This window comes from Pseudorca crassidens, chromosome 17 (genome assembly GCF_039906515.1).
Source record: "Pseudorca crassidens isolate mPseCra1 chromosome 17, mPseCra1.hap1, whole genome shotgun sequence".
NCBI classification, from domain to species: Eukaryota; Metazoa; Chordata; class Mammalia; order Artiodactyla; family Delphinidae; genus Pseudorca; species Pseudorca crassidens.
The window spans coordinates 30,950,081-30,974,172 of NC_090312.1; the positions used below are offsets into that span (position 1 = coordinate 30,950,081).

The 24,092-nt window shown below is 36.3% G+C and overlaps 1 protein-coding gene across 2 annotated transcripts in view; it reads left to right on the plus strand.

Annotated features, from left to right (window-relative positions):
• ANGPT1 (angiopoietin 1) overlaps positions 1-24,092 on the plus strand; it is a 249,948-nt gene that overhangs the window by 151,725 nt on the left and 74,131 nt on the right. For both annotated transcript variants that reach the window (XM_067711490.1, XM_067711492.1), the window contains exons 2-3: positions 1,746-1,901; positions 12,647-12,768. In XM_067711490.1, coding sequence (XP_067567591.1) covers positions 1,746-1,901; positions 12,647-12,768 — 278 coding nt within the window. The remainder of the gene's footprint in view (positions 1-1,745; positions 1,902-12,646; positions 12,769-24,092) is intronic.

The window sequence follows — 24,092 nt, forward strand, 5'->3', positions numbered from 1 at the left end:
GGGACAGCTCCACCCAAAGCATTTGTTCTGAAGGAGGAAAAGACAATTTCCCAAAAGAAAGTTAAGGGAAGTTACTTAGAAAAGAGGGAACATATGATGCAGAATCTAAAACAATAGATGTCTGTTACTCCAACCCACCCTCCTTTCCTCTACCCTTCCACTGTTGTTAAAATATGTTAGTTCAGTTGGAATAGAGCCAAGATTAAATTTACCCTAGAGACCTTAAGTTTTGTTAAGATAATTTCCAGATATGTGTTCTAATCTATTTTGTATTTGTTTTAGAATAAATTTTTGTGAGTTGAAACTTTCCCCCTACTTCTAATTTGGGAAGGGGACTTGAAAGGTTGAAGGGGAGTTACCTTATATTGACCAAGAACAAAGTCAGAACTTATTAATAACAATATGAGTTTGATTCTGACCTTTCATTTTCTTTAGCTTGGGACAGACTCATGTTTGATAAATAGAAATAAGCAAGAAATGTTGTTAGAAAGTGAACTGCCAAAGTTACAAAGAAGAATTTAGTTTTAAGCTATGTTTATTACATGACAATAGTGTTACTATAGATTATAAAATAGTGGATGTATTTTGGTTCACTAAATCAGTAAAAATCACGTAGCTGTTAATAATTTGGAACCCAGCTTATGAAGCACGACTTGGCAGAACTATCAAGTGGTTAGCAGTGTTGGTATGAAAGTTAAGGACTTCAGCACTCAAATCCAAGTCTGGCTGTTTTTGTGGTGTGTGGCCTTGGACCGGACTTCTCTAGGATGCAGTTTCCCCTTATGTGTAATTGGGTAATAAAATGTAGTCACCACACAGTTGTGGGGGAGAATTAAGTGCACTGACAGGGAAGTGCAGGCTTCTTTCTGTATTTTTCAAGCATATGAAAAATATCCTCAGTTTTATTCTCCCAAGTGCCTAACGGGCTCCCTCATAGTAAGTCACTTAATAATTCTTCTTGCCCCCTATGGTACCATTTATTTTACAATCATAATATTCTCTAAGGTGGCACCATAAAGGACTAAACATTCCCCAAGGCAAGAAGGGCAAATGCTGCTTTATGGACCATATTTTCAGTGCCTTTTTTTGAGCTTGCAAAGGAGCACTGATCATAGTTTTAGCTAGCTCTGAGGCTCTGCAGCTCATTTCATATGCTGTTGCCTATATGTTAAGATTCCCTTAAAGGCTTGTGTTTTGGGTATCTGCCCCCCTCCCACTCCTTGTCCCATTTCCCTAACCCAGCATGGTCTTTTATTTTTCATTACAGAGGAGGCTGAATATTTCTCAGAGATAAGTGTTCAATATGGTATAATGAAAAGACCAGAGAACCAAGATTTAGATTTAAATTGTTGTGCTAACTCTGCTGAATTTTTGCTGGTGACCTTAGGCTCATCGTTGACCTTCTCTAATTCTGTTTCCTCAGCTATAAAATAAAAAGAACAGTGAGGTCATCTGTGCTTAACTCTCTATCTTTGCTCTAAGGGTTAAATGAGAAAGCACTATCCAAGTGTGAATTTTCATTGTGATTGTGTTGATTATATATGTGCATCAGTATATTACGGGTTTGTTAGCAACTGTGTTCCTGTGTGCTCTGCTCCCATTTCCCCAGCTCCCAGAGATGCTGAGGATTCCTGCCAGATGGCTGATTTGCCAGCTGTGTCTTGTTTTATCATTGTAAATATTACATGCTTCAACTGAAAGACTTTGCTTATAATGTAGTATGTTTTGTCCTTTATCTCTTGCAGATTGAGAATTACATTGTGGAAAATATGAAGTCGGAGATGGCTCAGATACAGCAGAATGCAGTTCAGAACCACACAGCCACCATGCTCGAGATAGGGACCAGCCTCCTCTCTCAGACCGCAGAGCAGACCAGAAAGCTGACAGATGTTGAGACCCAGGTACACCCCTGAGCCAGAGTCGTCAAACTCTTAACCCAGATGATTTTTTTTCCTTCAGGTTACTCCATAAACACAGAGCACATTTCAGCACTGGGATTGGGGAAACATACACATTTTTGTTTATTGGTAATAACAACAATGACTGCCTGACATGCTATGCATGTTTCTTTTGATTTCATGAGAGTTGGTATATTTAGCTTTGTATGTGCTTGCAAAAACAGGACTAGGACTGTTTGTATGTGCTTCCAAAAACAGGCAAAGGACTTAATCAGCATTTAAATTTCAAATAAACACTTCAGCTACCAACTGTGATATGATATATGTCAAACAGAATAACCATTTGTGTCAAATTGGTGCCTTTGATGTACATTTTTGACCTGTCCTGTTTTATCTCCAGTAGTACTCTAACAGTAATGGCACCTGCAGAGGTTTTGTGCAGTCAGTGGATAGGAAGGAAAACCCCAAATAAACTGATCTGGAATGTGCAGATTTTATTTTTATTCAGCATGATTTTATAATGAGAAGTCAATTAAAACTCTTCGTGTATATGTATATATACATACATACATATATATATATATATATATATATATATATAAATTACCCTACTCTGGACAATGATATTTTTATGTACAAATCAGTAAAATTCCTTTTAACTATCACTGTCACAAGCCTACCATTACAGTTTAATGAAAATATTATTTTTGATGACTGGAAGATGATCTCTTGGTCCCCTTTTAACCATGGAAATGGTTATTCCTGTTACCATTCTGAAATCCAGAGGATGATTCTGTCTCAATGTAATAGTTGATTTCTGGAATCAAAGGTGAAGTATACTGTTAAAAGATAAACTGAGGCACATTAAAATTTTCAAGAGTTTGAGTGAACATTGATTCAAATTGGGCAGCACCTAACTGAAAGTATTCAGCTCTACTGCAGGAGCTAAGGGAAAAGTTTTAATAGAGAAGATGCAGAAGCAAAGCAAGGAAATTATTTGATTGGCTGTAGCTTAAGCTGTTGCCTTATTTGGGAAAGCCTAGTTGGCTGTTTGTGATTGGTTGTTCTTAAATTTTACTTTCTTAGATTCAAGTGCATTGAGTCTGGCTTAGATTTTGCTTTACTTATGTAGGTTACCAAGACATTAAAGCCATCTCTAATGGCCTTTAATGTTTAACTCTTTTAACAGTATAAATTCAAAAATAATATGCACCCTTATTTCTATTTTGTGTCATTTGTGTTAATGGCATCACATAGATCAAATGTTGATATTTAAAGAGACATAACAATAATAATTTACATGGATAGAGCATTTTATATTATGCAAACCACCTTCCAATGGACAAATGATGTTTGTGAAGACTGTTTAGAACAGAAAGTTTGAATGATTTTCTCACATTGATACAGCTAGTGAATTGAATTTGGTACTCAAAATGATTCATACTCATTTCTTTCTCTGTCCTCCTTGATTAGTAATACTAATAATTATCTAATTGAATAAGAGCTTAAATGTGGATCACATTGGAACAATAAATCACATAGGCTTTGGAAAATAATTTTTGTTGCACACAATTATCAGATAATTAAGGGGGATGAGAAAGGGAAAATTACGTATTATAACTAAAAATTATGAGACTATGTAATCTATTATCATCACACTGAGCAAGCTTGTTGATCTATGAACCAAGCTTGCTCAGTGGTGTGAAGCTTCTTGTGGTATGAATAATGTGTGTCCTCTCTTATTTTTACTAGAACTGAATGCTCACCATCTCCTACAAAGCATTCTATATATTCAAAGACTGAAATACACAATTAATATTACCCTACTTGGTTGAACATTTGAAATTTTTATGCATTTCTTTTATAAGTTTTATGACATACATGGCAGCGTTTTGTTTCATTTTTTTCCATCCCCAAAATTGAGTTGTTTTTATTCTCTTTCCAACTGGGAATTGAAGTTGTCGGGGAAAAAAATCCCATTGTCAGCATACCAGTCTCCAAACTGTTAAGATGCATGCTATGTAAAATTTTAAGAGATAACAACTTGTTCTGCATCCTTAAGGCTAAGAGATGTGTACTTTATGGACAATAGCACAGAAAATTCATAGAAAATAAACCTATTCCCTATATAGAGCAGCTAAAGTTGAATAGTCATTAAAGGCTAATGAAAATTTATTAGATGCTCCAAGAAGAATTTTAATATAGCTGAAACCTGGAAAACATCTCAAAAATCACAAATCCATCAGAACTTGCAATGAGAGGAAGGTGGAGATAGATTGTCTGACAGTGGCTCGGACAAACTAGTTCCTACCTTAAGAGTGAATCCTGGGTGTTCTTTTCATCTTCATTTTAATATCTTCTAATCGTCTCTGCTATTCATAGCTGTGATGCTCCCACCCTTTTTCATGTGAATGTATATCCATGAGGTGCTTATTTGAACCTTTGCAACAGTACATCATCTACTTAGACCTAATCATTCAAGTGCACTCAAGGTCTGATGCAAGGCCAAGTTCACAAAGTGAAACCTGGATTATTCCTTAATCTCAAAATGCTCTAGTCTTTAATAATAAGCATTTATAAACCAATAGATCCTTTAGGGCTATCCAGGCATGCTCCCACGTTTTTCCTCCCATATTCATTCTACTTTGTTTCTCGTTGGTAAGTGCTGCTTTTCCTAAACTGATTTCAGGTCCTCAGTTATTTTAGGAATTCATGCCAATGGTTTTGCAGTATATTTTAGTGCCCTAGCTTTCACATGATGTTGTTATAAAGATAAGTAACTTATTGCTTTCTAGTCCTCTGCTGACCTTCTTGACTTGAATTTAACAAAAGGTGGTAGAGCCTTAGTTTTATTGCAGTGGCACTTGAAAATATTCTTGTGCCCAATAGGCATCATGATCAGAAAAGAGACAGAGAATGAGTATATCTAAGTAACCCTGCTGGTCATGGTGGTGAGATCAGGAACCAGCACTGGGCCTGTTCCTTCCTCCTTAGTTCAGCTTGCAGTGTTTTTCTTACTCTCTTATCAGTTCATACCAATATCTCCTCTCCTTCCAGTTCCTCTTTCCAAGTGTGTAGTATGAAGGGCTTAGTTTCAGACATTATTCATGTCCCTTCCTGTAGTGTGAATCTATTTCTGCCTTCTTCCTCAGGCCAGTTTTGATTAGAGGTACACTAGTAGACAAAAAATGACATTAAAATTTACCTCTAATAATCTGAGCTTGACTCTTTTTTAAGCAATTTTACATTTATTAGCTTTTTAATAATTTTTTAAAAACTTGATGGGGTGTAGGTACTATTATCTTCCCTTGTTTAAAAATGTGAAAACTGAAACTCAGAGAGGTAAAGCAACTTTCCCCAGGCAAAAATACTAGTAAATGTTAGAGGGAAGATTTGAACCCAGGCAGTCTGGCATGAGTCTACATGCTTTACCAGCTCTCTATCTGTACTGCCTCCCTCTTGTGATTCCTTTCTCTCTCAAAGGCTGCAGACACAACTTGGGTCCAAGCACAGGATAAAATGGAAATACGATAAAGCAAATTAATGTGGGCCTAATAGTAGCAACTGAATGTTTTCTATAAATGATGAAGATGCAGCTGCTGCTGAAGGTACCACTAGCTATTGGCATTTTACCATGTGTCTGCACATCATTTCATGTAATCCTAGCATCCATTGTTGTCCTTGCTGTTTGCTGGCTGTGTAACTGTAGGGAAGTTCTATAGACACTGAGCTTACGTTTCCTTCAACTTCCAATGATTTATATGGAGCCATAGTGTTAGAAATAGAATTTAATAAAAATTTTAAAGATATATTCTGAGTACCTCCTTGATGCAAGGTATTTTAATAGGTACTAAATAGAATACAACAATAAGTAAAAGTCTTTATCTTCAGTGAGCTTAATTGAGTTAATGTGACAAAACTTTTCTAAACCATTTCTTTCTTGACTTTCCATCAAGTTAATTAGCTATGGAACCTTTCCCCACAGTTATAACAATGCATCTTTCCAGTCTCCTACTGTGTGTGTGGGGGGGGGGCGGGGTGTAATAGACCAATGGTCCCAGCTGCTGTGCTCTGAAATCCATCACTGTGTTGGTGCAGAGACCACAATTCTCAGGGGCCACTTCCAGCCAATGACACATTGTGGCAGTGATACTTAGACCCATTCCTGGGAGCTGCAGGACTCCACTGACACATGACTTGGCTAAGGGCTCTCCATCAGCCTTGCCAAACTTTCACACAACTTCCCTGCAGGCTAAAACTTCCAGTTAGCCTTACTCCCTTCCCTCTCTTCTTCTTCACTGTGGTTCGATCTACATCCCAGTCAGAAGGTGACCCTAGCCAACTCTGGCTTCTTCCCAATTTTCTCTCACAGGCATGTCCCCTAATAAATTTCCTGCAAGTCTAATTCATCATCTGCTTCTTAGAGGTCACAAACTATCACACCTGTTGTTTGGACTTGACTCATACAATTATAAATTTAAGGCAGTCCAGGAACAATTTAATAAATGAGATTGAATCTCTAGGTGGAAACAGGTTTGAAAGGACAGAAAGGGCACCTCTCAAAGTTGAGCCACTATCTCTTTAACTTGATGAGAGGATAGTTGAATAAATATTTAACTTTGGCCTAATTGAAACAGCAGTAAAATAAATTTGCTAAAGGTCATCCAAGGAAAATACCCTGGTAATCAGTTTTCTCAAAAGGTCTGGAAAAAGTGTTTGATAACCCATTAGGAGAGAGCTCAGTGAACCATGATCCATAGGTCAAGTTCGAAATGCCATCTTTTTTTGTTAATAAAGTTTTATATGTTGTATATGGGTGCTTTCTCAATAAAACAGCAGAATTGAGTAGTTGCACCAGAGCCTGCCAAGACTAAGATATTTACTATATGGCCCTTTACAGAAAAAACTGGCTAACCCCTGCACCAAGAAACAAACTTCTGGAGAGCAAGGATTTTGTCTGTCTTGCTTACTGTTCTATCCTTAGGATTTAAAACAGTACTTGGTACACAGTAGGCTCTCAATAAATACTTATTGAATGATTAAATTCACTGATACTAGTCTCTTAATTTCTGTATATTTCAGTCCAGTGCTCCCAAGCCAAGGGCAATGTCCTAAGGGTTGTGTGTTGATGGTAATATATACCCACGAGTAGTGGATGGGTCAGAATAGGACTTCGAACAGAAGCAGCCTACTGCAAAGATGTTCTGACTGACTGAGAACATTGGATGAATGTATTTTCTCTGTACTCTGAGGAGCATGAGAAATTTGGCCATCTTCCTGCCTCGTAATGCTAGTGTAGCGTTGGGGTGAGTACTGGAGAGAAGTCAGATGCCATCAGCCGCAACAAGCAGAAGATCTGGTGATTGGTGATTGAAAGAAATGATTTTGATAGCAGTTGTTATTGACTGAGGGGAGATACCTTTCTTTTCCAGAGGGAAACTACTTGTGTACAGCTGCCTGAGCCTATGGGAAAGAACTCAGACTAGAGACAGATTACCTGGCTTCCATTATGACTCCACTGTGAATTAGCTCTGTTGGGCAAGTTACTTCTACCCAAAATTTCTGCATCTGTAATACAAGGACTATCTCTACTAAACTCCATAACCCAGTGAGGTTATCATTATATTATAAATACATTATATGTTTATATATAATATAAATTAAAATATACAATATAATTAAAATAATTATATATAGTATTATCTATATATTATTATGACTAAAATTAATAATTCTCCAAGGTTAACTAATTTTCACATTCAAATTTCCTCAATTTTTCTGCCAAAAATTTTATAGACATTTTACTTTTCAAGACTTAATAGTCCCTTTTAATTTTGAGTAATCTTACATTTTTTAAAATTGAGGTATAGTTGATTTACAGTATTATATGTTTCAGATGTACAACATAGTGATTCACAATTTTTAAAGATTATACTCCATTTATAGTTATTATAAAATATTGACTATATTCCCTGTGCTGTACAATATATCCTTGTGATTTGTTTATACATAGTAGTTTGTACCTCTTAATCCCCTACCCCTATCTTGCCTCTCTCCTCACCTTCCCTCTCCCCACTGGTAACCACTAAATTGTTTTCTGTAACTGTGAGTCTGTTTCTTTTTTGTTATATTCACTAGTTTGTTTTATATTTTAGATTCCACATATAAGTGATAACATACAATATTTGTCTTTCTCTGTTTGACTTTCTTGTTTTTCTTGAGGTTTTGCTCTGTATACCGTCCCATATTCTTAAATTGTCTGAATATTTCTTTTACTCTTCCATCCCCTGTACTTTTTTTTTAAACTGGAAATTAAGTCTACAGGCTTAATTAGGTTGAGTTGAACGTGGTGGTGGGAGTACTTTGTAGAATTACTGGTCACGTCCTATTCCATCTCATCAGGAGGCACAAATGCCAGCTTGCCACCCTCTCAGTGACGCTATTTTAACTTGGTTAGGGTAAAAGGCTCCATAGCTCTCCATTCCAATTGTCCATTTTCCCCTTGGAAATTAACAAGAAAACTGTAGGGTGATACTTTGTCACGTTGCCCATCACTGACCAAATAAATTATTTCATTGATTTTGTAAAATGGTGATCTAACTCTCATTCCATGTACATGTACCAGCCTTCATTCTTCTGTAAAAGTCTGATTGCCAGGACATCATACCTTGTGTTATATATATATTTTTGAAAGACAGTTAAAGTAAAAGAAAACACAAACCTACAGCAAGGCTGATTGGAAAGTTAATATGCCAGTGAAAGAAATTTTCTTTTGTGGGAGATTTTCCTTTCAAGGAAGATTAGATGCACTCAAGTATTAAAGGGAAGCTGGATGAAATTATCTAGCTCACTTTCTTTAAAAAAAAATAGTAATTTTTATTTTTAAAATTTTGCTTATTTTTTAAAGAAAGAACTGAAATTTTATAGTCCATAAATCCGCAGTTCCAAGTCTTATATCTTCCTTACTGTGTGGTATATTCTGAAAAATTTAAGCTTTGAAATTGTTTCTTGGGGGCTTGTGTCATATACTCTTCACTTTCCCCTTTGCTTTGCTTTCCTTCTCCTTTCCTTTCCCTTTTTCTCCTTCTCTCTCTATCTCTTTCTTTCTTTTCTTTCTTTCTGGTATATGCTTTTAGAATGTGTTCAGGCTAAAGAAGGAAATGTCTTTTGTCATTTTAATGGAACACTTAGATTATTGCTAAGCAGCAATTTCCATAGACACACGGAAAGAAAGTGGTCAATTTATCATAGTTTCCTGTACAGTTCTCATCAGTTGCCTGCTTTTGAACTTTAGGCCTATTTTAATACCTCAAGGGAGGGAGCTGAAATAAAGCATCTATTGGGTTAAGGCGATGGGGAAAGAAGAGAAGGGGTTGGCTTTTGTGCTCAAAATCAGCCTGAGATGACCTGACACTTAGCCTGGACTTCTGAGATTTGTCGCCCTCTTTCTCCCACATTCAGATGCTGCTTTAGATTTGGGCTGTTATAATTGAAGTCCAGCTTGATATTCACCTGGCCTGCTACCCTCTCTTGTTACCCTCTGAGCGTGACGCAACTTGAAAACCGACTCACTATCCACTGCCTAGCGTATCATCTAACAAATAGCTCTGAGTGCCCCAGGATTCCAGGCCCCATGCTGGGCTCTGGCAGTTTGGAGGGCTCCAGATGGAGTAGTCCTGCCTCTGTGCAGCTGACATCCTCACGGGGCAGAAAGGCAGCATATGAGCATACTGACAGGATGATTTCCAATAGTGATGATTTCATAAAGAAAGTAAAACAAGGCCACCTGATGGAGGATAATGGGGGAGCTCCTCTACAGAGAATAGCCAGGAAGGGCCTCCTTAGGTAAGACATGAATGATGAAAAGAAATCAGCCATGCATCTGGGAAGGGGTGGACATTCCAGGCAGGGGAAACTGCAAAGACCCTGAGATGGAGATGAATTTGGCATGTTGGGGTAGCAGAAAGAAGGCCAATATTATTGGAGCATAATAAACAAGGGGGAGAGTTGAAAGGAAGTGAGATCTGAGAAGTAATCAGGGTCCTGATCACATAGGACCTTGTAGGGCTAGGCCAAGAACTTTGGAATTTGTTCTAATTGTAAAGGGAAGTCACTAGCATATTTAATATAGGAAATGACATCTGATTTGTGTTTTTAAAAAGATCACTCTGGTTGCTGTGTAGCAAGTGGACTTTGTAGGACAAAGTAGAGAAAAGTTAGGAGCTATAGTGTCTCCAGACTTAGATATAGGCAACTTCATCTTCAATTTTGGATGGTTCCATTTTGTTCTCAGTGTTCTCTCATGTTCTTCTCAGACATGGAAAAGAACAATTTTTGTCCTTTGTAAAATAAAAGTTTTGGTATTTGAGAATATCAGGAAGTATGATCAGAGAATACAGTGAATAAAGGAGAAAACAGATTTCATTTAACAGCATATGATATGCTTGATTCAGGGAGACAGTGTACATTGAGGGTCTTCTCTGTGCCAAGCACTGTTCTAAATCTCACTAAAAAATGTAGATGTGTCATCCCCTATTTTATTATTTTATAAATTGCCATTCTAGTTAATGAACAAACAAACAGAAAACTTGCCCAGACAAAAATATGTTTAATAGTTGAAGAAAGTTCTATCTTGTGCATCCTTCATCTTTACATTCTCTGCCATTTTTTTCCTCTGGGCTGCTTTTAACTCTGTCTTCAAATCTCAGGTCCTCTTGCTCCTGTGTTTCCTCAAATGAAACAATTCAGGATGGGAAATACTTTTTTAAAACTCTAGAACACTCCACAAATATGAGTTTTAACTAGTAGTCGTAACTTTTAGACTGGTTTTCAGATCCATATTCATGACAGTTGTATAAATGAATCATAGTAGCTTAAAACTTTCTTAAAGCTAAATGCCCCATCTCAGTATTCTTTTCCCTAACCCCCTGGCCCAACCCCTTCAGCAGGACTGGGGCTAGTCCTGCTGAAGGGGAATGAGAGCAAGTTATGCAAGACTGGATCATATATTTGTAGTAGCATATCCTGTCTTTATTTTAAAATGATATTCTGTTCAACTTGGACTTTTTTACATTAATTTTGATCTTTCAAAATGTTGCATTCAAATATTACTTATCTTGATTATTGAGTTTTTTGACACATCCTTAAATTTTACAACCCAGGCAGTTGCCTCTCTCATCTCACCCTAGTCCCTGTCCTGCTCCCCCTGCAAATACATCCCCTTTCCCCACAATCTCCATTAGCCCAAGCCCAGCCCTGATTGTGTCAGTATATTTTGAAAAGGCTTTTTCTGTGTGCATCTGATATAATTCCAGGTTTAGACCTGCTACAAAGAAGGAGGAAAGTTCTACTGGTGTCATTTTTAGAGGAGGACCCTTTAGATTGATATTGACCCTCCAGAAGGTTTCCCAGGTTCCTTTCAATACATAGTTCTAAAAAAAGGTATGGTGGTTTTAAAAATTCTCAAATGACATAGGGAGCTTTTAAAACTATAATTTTACCTTCTTCCTTGCCCTTTTTACCTCCCTTAAAGAAGAAGGAGAAGGGGACAGGACAAAGGCAGTGGCACAGTTTGAAGGCATCTTCTAGGACTGGAATGTGTGTGATGTTTGCTTGGAGGATGGATAAGTTTGGGTTCATGGCTCAGACTCATGTTATATTAAAGCTTGACTAGGGCTTCCCTGGTGGCGCAGTGGTTGAGGGTCTGCCTGCCGATGCAGGGGACGTGGGTTCGTGCCCCGGTCCGGGAGGATCCCACGTGCCGCAGAGCGGCTGGGCCTGTGAGCCCATGGCCGCTGAGCCTGCGCGTCCGGAGCCTGTGCTCCGCAACGGGAGAGGCCACAGCAGTGAGAGGCCCGCGTACTGCAAAAAAACAAACAAACAAATAAAGCTTGACTAGCAGCATGAGTCTTTGTGATTCAAGATGAGGTGAACATTTACTGTTTCTTGAGGACCCAGCGCAGTGCAGTTGAAAGGATAACTAACAGTCTGTCTTCAGTGCATTCTGGGTTCCTGGTCACTTCATCTCCTCAGATGAAGACCCAGGATGGGTTATTTCTCCCTCTTCTTGGTTTTCTGTGTAAAGCCTTAGAATTAGAGTCACAGTATCTGGGTTTGAAACCCAACTCTTCCCTTGGTTCCTGTATGGTTTCTGGCTTCTCTCTGAACTTCAGTTGCCTCATTTGTAAACTGATCATAACAATTCCTCTTTTCAGTGTGTACCCATGTCCGTGATATGATGACATCTGGAAGGGCTGACATGAACTAACATGATAGGTGTTCAGTAATTGTGATCATGAATCTGTCTAAACTATATCACGAGTTTTTTGCACATTTCTAATTAGTTTTTGCGAGGTGATGGATCAAGGCAGACATGTTTTACATGCCTAGTAGTTATTCTTTGTTACACACAATATCTAAGACCTTGTACTAACATTTATCTTGTACTTGTAAATATCGGAGATAATCTATATAAGACAGTTAGCACAGGGGAACATCCTAGGGTTTGAGGAAATGAAAATTGAAATATGAAAATGGATTTAACAACTCAGTTTTCTCATTCAACTGCAACTTCAATCTTGAACAAATATAATGTTTGAGACATGTAAGGCATTAATTAGTAGAATGTAGACCATTTAATTATTCTAGAAGGAATATTATTTAAAAAGAAAACACAGCTAAATAAAAACCCCCAAATAATTGTTTTGACTCTTTGTAAAGATTGAAATGTTTTTATCTTTTATCTTAAGGTACTAAATCAAACCTCTCGACTTGAAATACAACTGCTGGAGAATTCATTATCAACATACAAGCTAGAGAAACAACTTCTTCAACAGACAAATGAAATCCTAAAGATTCATGAGAAAAACAGGTGAAGATTGTTGTATTCCAAAAATATGTACATTTGTACTTATTTATATCCTCCACCACTCTGCCAACTCTTAAAAAAAGATAGATGTAATTTGCAAAAAGAAAAATACGGAGCCAAATTAATTTTTAATATAAAAAGGAATGAGAGCTTAAGGTGACTACAGCAAGTAGGTCAACAATAAGATTAATACTGTTACTTACACTCTTGAAATATTTCTTTTTATAACTTTTAACACTAATTTATCTAATGTTCAGTTGTTCAAATCTTACCATATCCACAAAAATTAATTGATTCTATGACTAAATTTGGTGACACAAAATATTGACAATTTTCAGCAGAACCAAAAAGTAGGGAAAAGATAGAGCTTCTGAAACTCTGTAACTTGAATTGTCACTCTCCCAGCCCTAAACCTTGTACAGAGCTACCAGGTTTGAATTCAGAGATCTTTCACGGGAGAGAAGCAAATTTTCTTTTCAGAAAATTATTTCCCTATAAAGCTGATTCAAATGTTGTTTCCCCCTTCCATTTAAAGCCATTAACTCTGAACATAGTAAATTTCTTTGGTTAGCTTTATAGATGTGTTTTATAAACTATGAATCATCTCAGGTAAGTGAAAGGGACTTAAAGATCCTGATAGCCAGGATGATATATAGACTACATGATTTTGAAGTCACTGGCATTCATGATGGGCAATTCAGTCAAAGCACTGACCTCTGTAGAACAAATATATTGTATATTAACTGCATTTTCTTCTGGATATTCGGACAGCTTGAAGAAGTTTCAGTTCTTATGCATTATATTGATTTAAAGATCTTTGTGTTGCTACAAACTAATTAAATACCACTGTCTCGGTGGAATCAGAGTTTCCACCATATTCCAAACCAGAAAGGCACCTAAGATCAACTGCTAGTTCTCCTTTTACTGTACAGATGAGGGAACAGACTCAGTGGAAGTGAGTGATCTATCCAAGGTCACACAGCTTGCTGGTGGCACAACTAGGAATGTAATCCAGGTTTCTTTATTCCTAGTCTTTCTCTTTCCACTGTAGCGCATGATCTCTCAGTACTGTCTTCAACCTAGAAGGATTTCCCAACTTTATGCAAAGTGTAGGCCTTAATGACAATGATTATAATTAAACTTTTACATGAAGAAGATAAACCTGACTTTTGGTTTAGAGTCTGAAAGGGGTCAGTCCATGTTTTGTGACTTGTATTTCTAAGTCCTACATTTGTTTATCTTTGTACTATGTCATGGGGTAAACTGTATAACTAAATAACTATAAATAAACTTGACAGGACTTGACTCTGAACTGGTTGCATGATGAAATGTTCTGGAATTGAAAATCCTGTTTAAAAGTACCATTTATCCCACTGCATTTTCACAGTAACCAGACACATACATGTAACAGGTATACTTTACGGCAACTATCCCTTGATTTAGGGGTCCTACCATGCTTTAACTTTGTCGCTAAAAGCAAACCCCATTTATAATCACGTTTCAAGATGCTATTGTGAAAGCTTTGTCTAGGAATGAAGAAGTAAAATAATGACAATTTTAATGTATTCTTAGGTTGTTTTTATAATTCTATAAATAACACACATTTATTGTAGAAAAGTGAGCAGGTATACAAGAAAATTAAAAACCATAATCCCATCACATTGAGAGAGCTTCATGTGTTGCTGTATAAAAAATATAAATATGTTTTCTCAAAAAGTTGTGTCATGCTATACATACTGTTTTGCAGCCTGCTTTCTGTGGAGATAGATACCTTTTTTAATCAGTAAAGATCCCTCTAGTATAATTCTTAATAACTACATGATATTTCATTTTATAGGTGTAACCTAGGGTCGTTTTGATTCATCTCTCACTAAGTGTGTGGCCACATATGATTTCTCTATTAAAAAAGTCATCAGCATGAATTTACACTCTTCAATTCTCCTGTTGCTGCTATGTGTATTATTTTTTGGTGTATGTCTGACACTTTAGCTGGGAGGCCTGAAAGTGCTCACCCTTAACTACAAAAACAAATGCTTTTCTTAAGTGTCACTTGTACTCTGCTCTCTCCGTCTCTTCTTGTCTCTGTCTCTTTCCCTCCTTCCTGCTCATATTCATTCTTTCCTTCTTTTCTTTCTTCTTCCCCCCTTTCTTCTCCTTCCCCCACTCTCCCTCCTCCTCTTTCTTCTTCTTCCTCTCCTCTTCTTCTAAATATACCCTACCTACCCTAATTCCAGATCATGTTGGATTCTTTTGTCTTTCCATTATGATTCTTCATATGGCACCTGGTATCATTTCCTTCTATGGTATTCTCACCATAGAATAATTTTTTTTCAACAGCAACTGCTTAAAAAATGTTCTCTCTGTTCCATCAGTAAAGCTGAGTCAAAGTTTGAGCTCTCAGAAGAGCTGCACTGCGGCTCAAGTGTGCAGGGTTTCTCCATGTGCCAAGACCTCTCAGAGGAATCTGACTCCTGATCCCAAGCACATACATGCCTTCTGCTGATGAGTTTTTCCCTCACTGAATTCTAATTTCTAAGGAAAATTCAGGTTTTCTTATATATACAAATCACACCATTTATTGATAATGATAACTTTTCTCAAGATTATAACAATTTCATTTCCTAGCAGTATAGGTATTTCACAGTGAATTCAGGGATTTAGATTTTAACTTGAAATTCATTTCTGCGTTCATGCTGAAAAAAACCTAGATGCATCTTTTATTCCTACTCTGCACCCCTTAGTTTTTGAGCCTCAAGTATGACATTACCTCACATGTGGTTCCTTGGGGTATTTTTCTATCAAAGTGCTGAATCTCCTGGCATTTCCATATCTCTGTAGTTATCTGTGTCTTCCTATTGACGGGTCCATGTGTATAATGGAGTGTTGGTGCGACATCTCTTCTTAAACCAGGCATATTCTTCCACGAACCATTTAGAAGAAAAGTGTTTTTCTCTATACAAGGCAGAAGTACCCATCTGTGATACACAGCATACTTTCCCTATTATGTTTATTATTATTGTTTATTTTCATATGGGAAATGGAATTGGAGGAACTCTGCCAAGCTCTTTCTAGATCAACAAAGAAACGTGCCCCCCCCATACCATTTAAGTGGATAGAAGGTGAAGGTCAAGCATGAAGCTGTTTATGTAATTTAAAATAGTTTATTGATCATCCATACCTATTCCTTAAATGAATCTTAATCCTCCAAATGCAACAAGAAGCTATTTCTACATTGAGGCATCTATGAAATGTAAGAACAACATGCCATTTGTCGGCCAGGTCTGGTTTGGATCAGCTAATACACTTTGCAAAGGGGATTATCTAAATTACGCTTTGCTTCCTCCCCCGGGAATGTTAGGTGTTGTGTCTGGGTGTGTGACTTACCAGTTTTGAGTATGATGGGGCCTCAGCTGCCAAGTCAGTGAACTGGCCCTTCAGAGGGTCCACCACTTCTTTGGCACCACTTCTTTGGCAGAACACAGAGGAATATTTTATGGACAGGATTATACTACACAATCATGCTGAGAAGTCCTGCTGATTTACATCCTGACAAATTAAATGCATCACTTGTAGGGTTGAAAACAGAATTTTGGCCTCATTAGGTTCACTTCTTTATCCCCTAAAGGGCCAAAGGCACAAAGCAGGAGTAGGATTAACAACACTTGCTCTGCTGTTTGTTTTCCTAACAATCTAGTTGGGGGTGACTCCAAGAAGCTTCCAGTTTGCTTTTTTTAGGATTTCTTTTTATTGGATGCTATCCTAATCTCAAAACTTGGTTTCATTCCTTACCTCAAGGAAATAGCACTTAGAAGTAAGAGATCAGTAACTGGCCCATATAATTGAAATTATACAACCAAGAACTCAAAAAAGGGAAAGCATTAATATTTACCTCACACAGAGGGTTGGTATGACAAAGTGAGACATGTAATTGTCAACTTTTATTGGATTTCTCCAGTATATTTCTGCTCAAAAAAATAGAAAAGAGAGGTAGACAGGGAAGGATGTCATAATGCAGATCCCTTCAGCTGAGCTAAATATGTAACTGGATCTTCTGGTGTCAAGATTTGGTCAGCTGACTAGGTTTCAAGGCACCTGTCCATCTGTGACTTAACCCCAACTTTTTCCAAGGTTGGAGCATAGCCAGGTGAAAAAAATATTCTAGAACAAATTCTTCTGCCTCACCAGGGTACACAGGAAGAGAAATCAACACTCCATGTGTACAAAGATGGAGGCCTTGGGCTTTCTTGATCAAACTTGTGTTGAATATGCAGAATGAAGATTAGGGAAATCTTCAGTTAGACCATTTAGAGTGAAGTGAAACTACACAAATGGTGGTCATTCTGACATAGTTTCAGCAAAATTATCTGCCTAGTTATCTAATATCAGGCAGGCGAACATCTAAGCCAGGTGCTTTACATACACTACTGCTAATCCTCCAGCTAATCCTGCAAACTGTCTATTGTTATTTTCATTTTATATGAAGAAACTCAAGTTCAAAGAGGTCAGGTAACTTGCCCATGACCAAACAGCTGATGTATGGCAAAATTAGCATTCAAGTCCATATGATTCTCTGTCTTAATTATTATAAAAATGTTTTTCCAATATGATGCAGCCTCAGGATTAATTGATGTGGTTGTCAAGTTATCCTCAGCATAATCAAATACAAATTTGGAGAAAGGGATAGGCTAGTTGTTTTTGGCCTACTCCTATACAGATTGTTATTTATTCCTCCTAATACTAGAGTAGGAAATATAAACTATTTATTTTACCTTGGGAATTCACTGAACTTATTTGACAAGCTCCATCTATCTTCTAGCTTAGAGGTTATGGGAAGCTATTAAGTTAATTTTAAGTTGTTGAAGTGTGTATAATTTCAAGATACTAAATTATACCTTGCTAACAAATTTTTGTAATGGAATAGTGAAGTATTGATTTTTAATACTTAATATGCCTAAATAAATGAAAAGTTAAATCACAGTCTTTCTAATCAAAGTTATCCTCCATTTGATAAGTTCTTTACAAAATACTAAAGTAAAATCACAACGTTATCAGTCACTGTTTATGTTGTCAATTCTATCTTCTAAATGTTTTTCCAACCTATCTTTTTCTTTCTATTTACTCTGACTCTGTCTTAGGTCAAAATCCTATTAATTTTTGTCTTAGCCATTGCAGTGACCTCTTTGCATGGCTTACACCTCATGTCTCTCAAACCTATCATCCCAAAGTCTGCTAAAATTCTAAAATTCAAGTCAGATTATTTTTCCCATTTTTTTAGGTCTCCACACACACTAGTTCAGCACAACTGTTAAATCTCTAGATAGCATCTGCCCAACCCTCTTCTCGTTCTCTGTAAGGGACTGAGGAAAGTTCAAGTTCTTTAGCATGGAACATGGTCCATGATCATTATAATCCTAATTTTATAGCCTTACTTTCAGAAGTCTTCTTACATTTTAGAAGTATGGTCTAATAGCTAAGAGCAGGAGCTCTAAGGTCAGACTGCCTGGGTTTGCCTTGATTCTGCTGTAAATAACTCGGCCACATATTACTTGTGTGACATTGAGCAAGTTGTGTAAACTCTGTGCTTTGGTGTTCTCATTCGTAACACAGGGATGATGATGATAGTGGTACATGGAGTTGATGTGAGGATTAACTGAGTTATTGCATATGAAATACTGAGGGCAGTGTTTGAAACACATAATAAGTGTTTAATCATACTAGTTGTTAGTATCACTGAAGACGATGTTTTTTCAGACATGTTTGATGTTTGTCTTGTCTGGAATGCCTTGTAGTCCTTTATTCAACTCACAAACTTCTGTCTCTTCAAAACTCAGTGCAGGTATTACCCCTCCAAGAAACTTTCTGACTCTGCCAAATAGATTTGCTCATTACAACTTATGTGGTAACACTCTACCTTGTTTTTTCCTCCCATTACTTCACTTATCCCATCACATTGTAATGTGTGTGTGTGTGTGTGTGTGTATCTCTACTACTGGGCTGTGACCTTCTGGAACACAGAGACTGTGTTTTATTTATTTCTGTCTTCATGCTCCCAGGCACAGTTCTCTACACATAGTATATAGAGTATTAAATGCTTTTTGAATGTTGACTGATGAACTGGCAAATGAACTGGCAAATATCCCAATAAATGTCATTTATCTATGTACACAGAAACACACATACAATTTAAAAAATATTTTAATGGAAAACAGATCACATAGTTTACATTAAATATTGTAAACATATTCATTGTTCTTAACATAAATAAAATACAGATGGCTTTTATACCACTATTCTGCATCCCCAAAAGCACATTGCATGGCAGCCAAGGTTATCAGTGCACATTTTGAGTTCACTAATTCAACCCAATTTTTTCATCTCTAGACAGCATCTTCTCAGACCATTCTAGACTCATGACTGTTTACCACATCACTCTGATTGATAAAAAAATCAACACAAACTTAACTGATTTAAATTTTAAATTTTATAGAAGTGTATAAATTGAAATTCAGAGTCCCAAATTCCGTATTCCTCCACCGCCTGCAGAGAATCATCATTAACAGATTGGCAGTTCGGTGCCTATTCTTCCAGACTTCTTAATGAATATACTAATTATACATGTGTATATGGAGTGTGCATGTTTATCTGTGTGCTTACAGAGATACACACCCATATACAATTACACATATGCACAAGTACATATTTAAATCATATATGTGTATGTGTATAGATTGTAACTGTTTTTAAGATGCTGGGGTTTTGTACTTTATAACAGTTTATCATAGATACATTACACATGTAGCTATATACACATATAACTCATTCATTGCTCGAGATGCACCAAAATTTACAATTTAGTAGATCTTTTATGTGATTATTTTAAATGTTCAAAGATATTAACAAATTATCTGCAAATTTGACATTCTCCCCAAGTGTGCATGGGCTTTCTGGCTTCCCCAAACCTTGCTAGCCATTTGATTAATCTTGTCTACCCGAGAGGTAATGTTGTGCATCTTTTCCTGGTTATTGACCATTTGCATTCTTCGTCTGTGACTAGCCTATTCATGTATGTTTCTCATTTTTCTATTAGATTGTTTATCTAATATCTTTATTTCCTCATATAAGCTCTTTAATGGATGTTAAAATTTTGTTGTATATGTTGTAAATATTTTCTCTAGTTTGTCATTTATTGTTCAACCTATTTTTTACAGAAGAACTATGATTTTATGTTATGAAGTGTATATATATTTTTTCTTCTTGGTTTCTGGCTTCCACAGTATATTTAGCTTATTCTTATTTACCCCAAACTTTAAAAAATTTATTTGACAATGTTTACTTGTAGTGATCTATGCTTCTGTTCCACATTTGAATTACAGAAATGTTTAACTTCATATTAAATATGAAGTTTGAGAGAAAATTTACTGTGTTCAAGTTAGAAACTTAAAGTATAAATTTAACCTGAACTTACTGTGCCCTTGCTTGAATGGGGGAAAAAGATCATTCTTTAAAACCCATATTTGCAACATGTGTTGACACCATACAGATTAAAAATAATTTAAAAATTGAAACATCTGTAAGGAGATTCAGACAGATGAAAATGAGAAGGTTTCTGTATTTTTTTAACATCTTCCTCCTTGTTTGAGGGCTATACTTATATACATAGAGCTTAGGCAACTGTCACTCCTGTGAATTCAGTTGCTCCTATGTTAAGAACCCTATTGTGGGAAACAATTTGAAAGGGAGAGCTTTTTCTGTGAAAGCTTCAAGATGTGTTCAGTGATTTGAAATATTTCCAGTAAGATATGTTGGAGGAGGCAGACTGAAAATTAGGGGAAAAAGTCAACCAAAAACTTCAAATGGGGCTTTATATATACTCAATTAGAGCCTTTTGCTGAAGTTAAAGGCCTAGATTATTTTGTTTATTTTATTCTTCATTAAAGTGCACCTCTGCCTCAAACTAGAAGTTAAGTGCCAAATTCTATGCATGTCTCTTCTCAAAGTGTTTCTAGAAGGATGAGAAACGTGAAGTATTGAGAATCCTGTGAGAAACTCTCTGTCTTTGGATTTTACGTTCAATTTGAATAGATTTAGGTGCAGAGTGTCATAAATTGTTGTTCCATGGAACACTAATCCTAAAGGATGCATCATGATAAAATTATTTATTTAATTTAGCATTCCCCAAAACTTGACAGTAGAACTCAACAATGGAATGCCTAATAAAAATACACTGAATGCACTCTAGAAAACAGTACACTGGAGTTTGGAATCAACATCCAGGTTTTGGATTATGCATTTAAACCTAAACTAAACTTGCTGCTGAAGGCCATCATAGAGAAAATATGACTACTTTGCCAATTGAATTTAGGACAGTGGAGTTGTCATGTTGTCCTTCAGATCAACCTTTGTATATAGAAGTCTCCGTGCCTAGGTGAGCTGGCCTCTCCCAGCTGACCTGGATAGGGAAAAGTAAGAGAAACAATAAAAGGCCTCAGGACAAAATGGGATATGATCAATATATTGAGTAAGAAAATTAAATTTAATGGCAGAGGAGTTAAGGCAGAGTGATATTTAAGAAAATCTCAATTCAGATTTTTTTTTAAATGGCTCAGCAAAGAAATTTTGTTTTTATATGTGGAGAAGATGGATAGGTTAAAGTATTGTGAAAGACAAGCTCCCAAAAATAACCAGATGGAGAGCAGCAAATACTAAAGAGATGTTAAGTTGATGCCTTGATTCTTGGCAAAATATAAGCGGGTGGAAGTAGATAGAGATTATGTTATACTAAATCAAAGAGATGAGACACTAAAGCTAGTTTTCATAGCACTGGGTTGTCATGGGCAGATTTCTAGTCTAAGTTAGAAGACATGGCTTTTTATTTTGGTTATGACACAGTATGTACACAATTTTATACAAGATATTTAGATTCTTACCTATAAACTGGGGCTTATAACATCTACTCACTCTGTATCACTATATTACTTTAAGAATCAAAGGGGTTTTAAAATGCTACACAACTAAAATGATGTATTACAACAATGTGATTAGTAAGTGAAGATGGTATATGAATATTTTCTGGCAGAAGAGTTTTGGATTCAAGCCAGTTTGGATATAGTGAGGAAGGGCTGACTTCCCAAGTAGATAATAACTAATGGATGAGAAGTATCAAAGAAAAGAGGATAGTATTTTTGGAAGCCAGATATGAAGAGAAGATGGAAGGGAGTGATGAGTGGTATCAAAAAGGTATCAGTTTTGCCTGAAGAAGTCTAAAAAGTTGTCATTAATATAAAGGGTATCTCTAGTAAATAAAGTTAATAGAGAATTACTAGAGTACAAAAGTTATTAAAGAGAATCCAAGTGAAGAAATAAGATGAGAAAATGACTAGAAGAGATAATTAACTGGTAAGACCTGCCATTTGGGAAACAGTGTGACATGTTTCCAATTTGCTTATAGTTTTTAATGCATATTTGTTTTTAATGAAATATTTCATTCCCAATCCAGTGAGATGTCTGATACACAGCAGGCTTCTTACTTCCCTGAGCAGTCCCTTCTTTATTTTACATGAATATCTATTTTAAGATGACAGGCTATGTTGATATCATTTGATAACTGGTAGTCATGGTGCATTAAGGTTGTTTGGTGAATTATGAAAATTAACATTCTTTCCAACATGCTAAGTGTATACTCCTTTTACTTGGGAAATGCAGACCTTTTCTTCCACAAGCCAGTGTTGAGAATTTTTTCCTTTGGTACCAGGACTTCTTTGATCAACTTTCCATTCTCATCTCTTTCCAAAATATCCTGAAAATCAAAACAAAACAGACAAAAAGCTCCTTTATTGACATCTCAGATAGTAGCCATCTTTTAGTATATGTCTTCTTGAACAAAGAATGCATCAAAAGTAGAAAGTGTCAAAACACGTATGCAAAAAAAAAAAAGTGTTATGTATGAAATAGAAGTTTCTTATAGCTGCTTTTTTTCATTTGAGGTTTTTCTCTTTCCTTTTTTTCATTTCATTTCTCTCTAAAAATGAATCCTTAGAGTAAGAATAGTGTCATTTTACATAGTGCTGAGAGCACTGTTGGCACATAGCAACTAATAAATATGAATTATAACTATAGCATGATATTTTCCAAGCCAGAATGTTACCTACTAATTAGTAAAACTGAAAGGCCAGTGCTCATCTTATTTCAGGAACAAAATGGTAATTCAGAATTTTTATCCAGTATTTTATGACTATACATCCAGATGTTGCTCTTTACATTAAATTCTAAGGTTTCTTGGTAGTATACTATAACTCTTGTGAATTTAAAAGAAAAATTTCCCATAAGTTAACTGACTCTATTTTATGGGCATTTAACATCTGATCATTACCCTAGAAAGAGAAACAAAAATTATTAAAAAGTAAACTGAGGAAGAGCTAAGGCATCCGTTGTGGTTAATTCTCAGATCTGAAGGCCAAAAATTAATGGGCACAGAAGACAACCTCCTCTGACATCCATAGCAAGTACACTAATCACTTAAACCAGTGGGTGGGTAAACTTTTTAACCAGTAAAAAGGCTTTTGGTTGTATTTTGTTTAGTTTTGTTTGTTTTTTAACTACTAACTTTTCCAGCAGCAAGTTATTGACACAGAAGAAAACACTATAAGACAATGAATCATGCCTGCTCCTTTAGAGGTACTCTCATCCTACTCTGACTTCCTTGCCTGAATTTTTCATTTCCAAAATACTCTTTAAAAAATATAAATAACCGTCACATTTTCCCCAAATCACTATACATTTTATGATTTAAGTATTAAGTTTAAAACATTCCCTAGTGTCCCCTTTTTGAAAACTTATAGGAATGATTCAGTGCTATATTTCTCCAAGGTAAATTAAGTGCCCAATCTGGTATGTTACATTTGAATAACACCTTGTAAACTAAGGACTGGTTGAACCTTCTGAAAATGGAACTGAGAAAACTGAATAAGGCTTTTCTCTGAGGGATACTAGTATATTATACACTCTATAAAATGTAAACGCTTTTTATTCCCAGTCAGTTGCTAGGATCCAAGAGTGCTTCTGCATTCTCTATCATTTTTAATGTGTAATAAGCAAAGGGAGTATCCTGTGAAGAGTTCTGAGAGAAGGACGGCTCTCAGTTGAAGACTGCATCACTCTGAGCAAAGCTTCCCAAGTTCTTTTGTAAGACCATGCCACCAGCCTAACACGGTCTTCCTTTTCGGAACCAAGTATTCAGTGATGTGGAACTTGCAGTGCCTTTAGGCCTTATCCTAAAGCTTAGATTGAGAGATAAAGTAAGCTAGTGGTTATGATACAGGACCAGATAT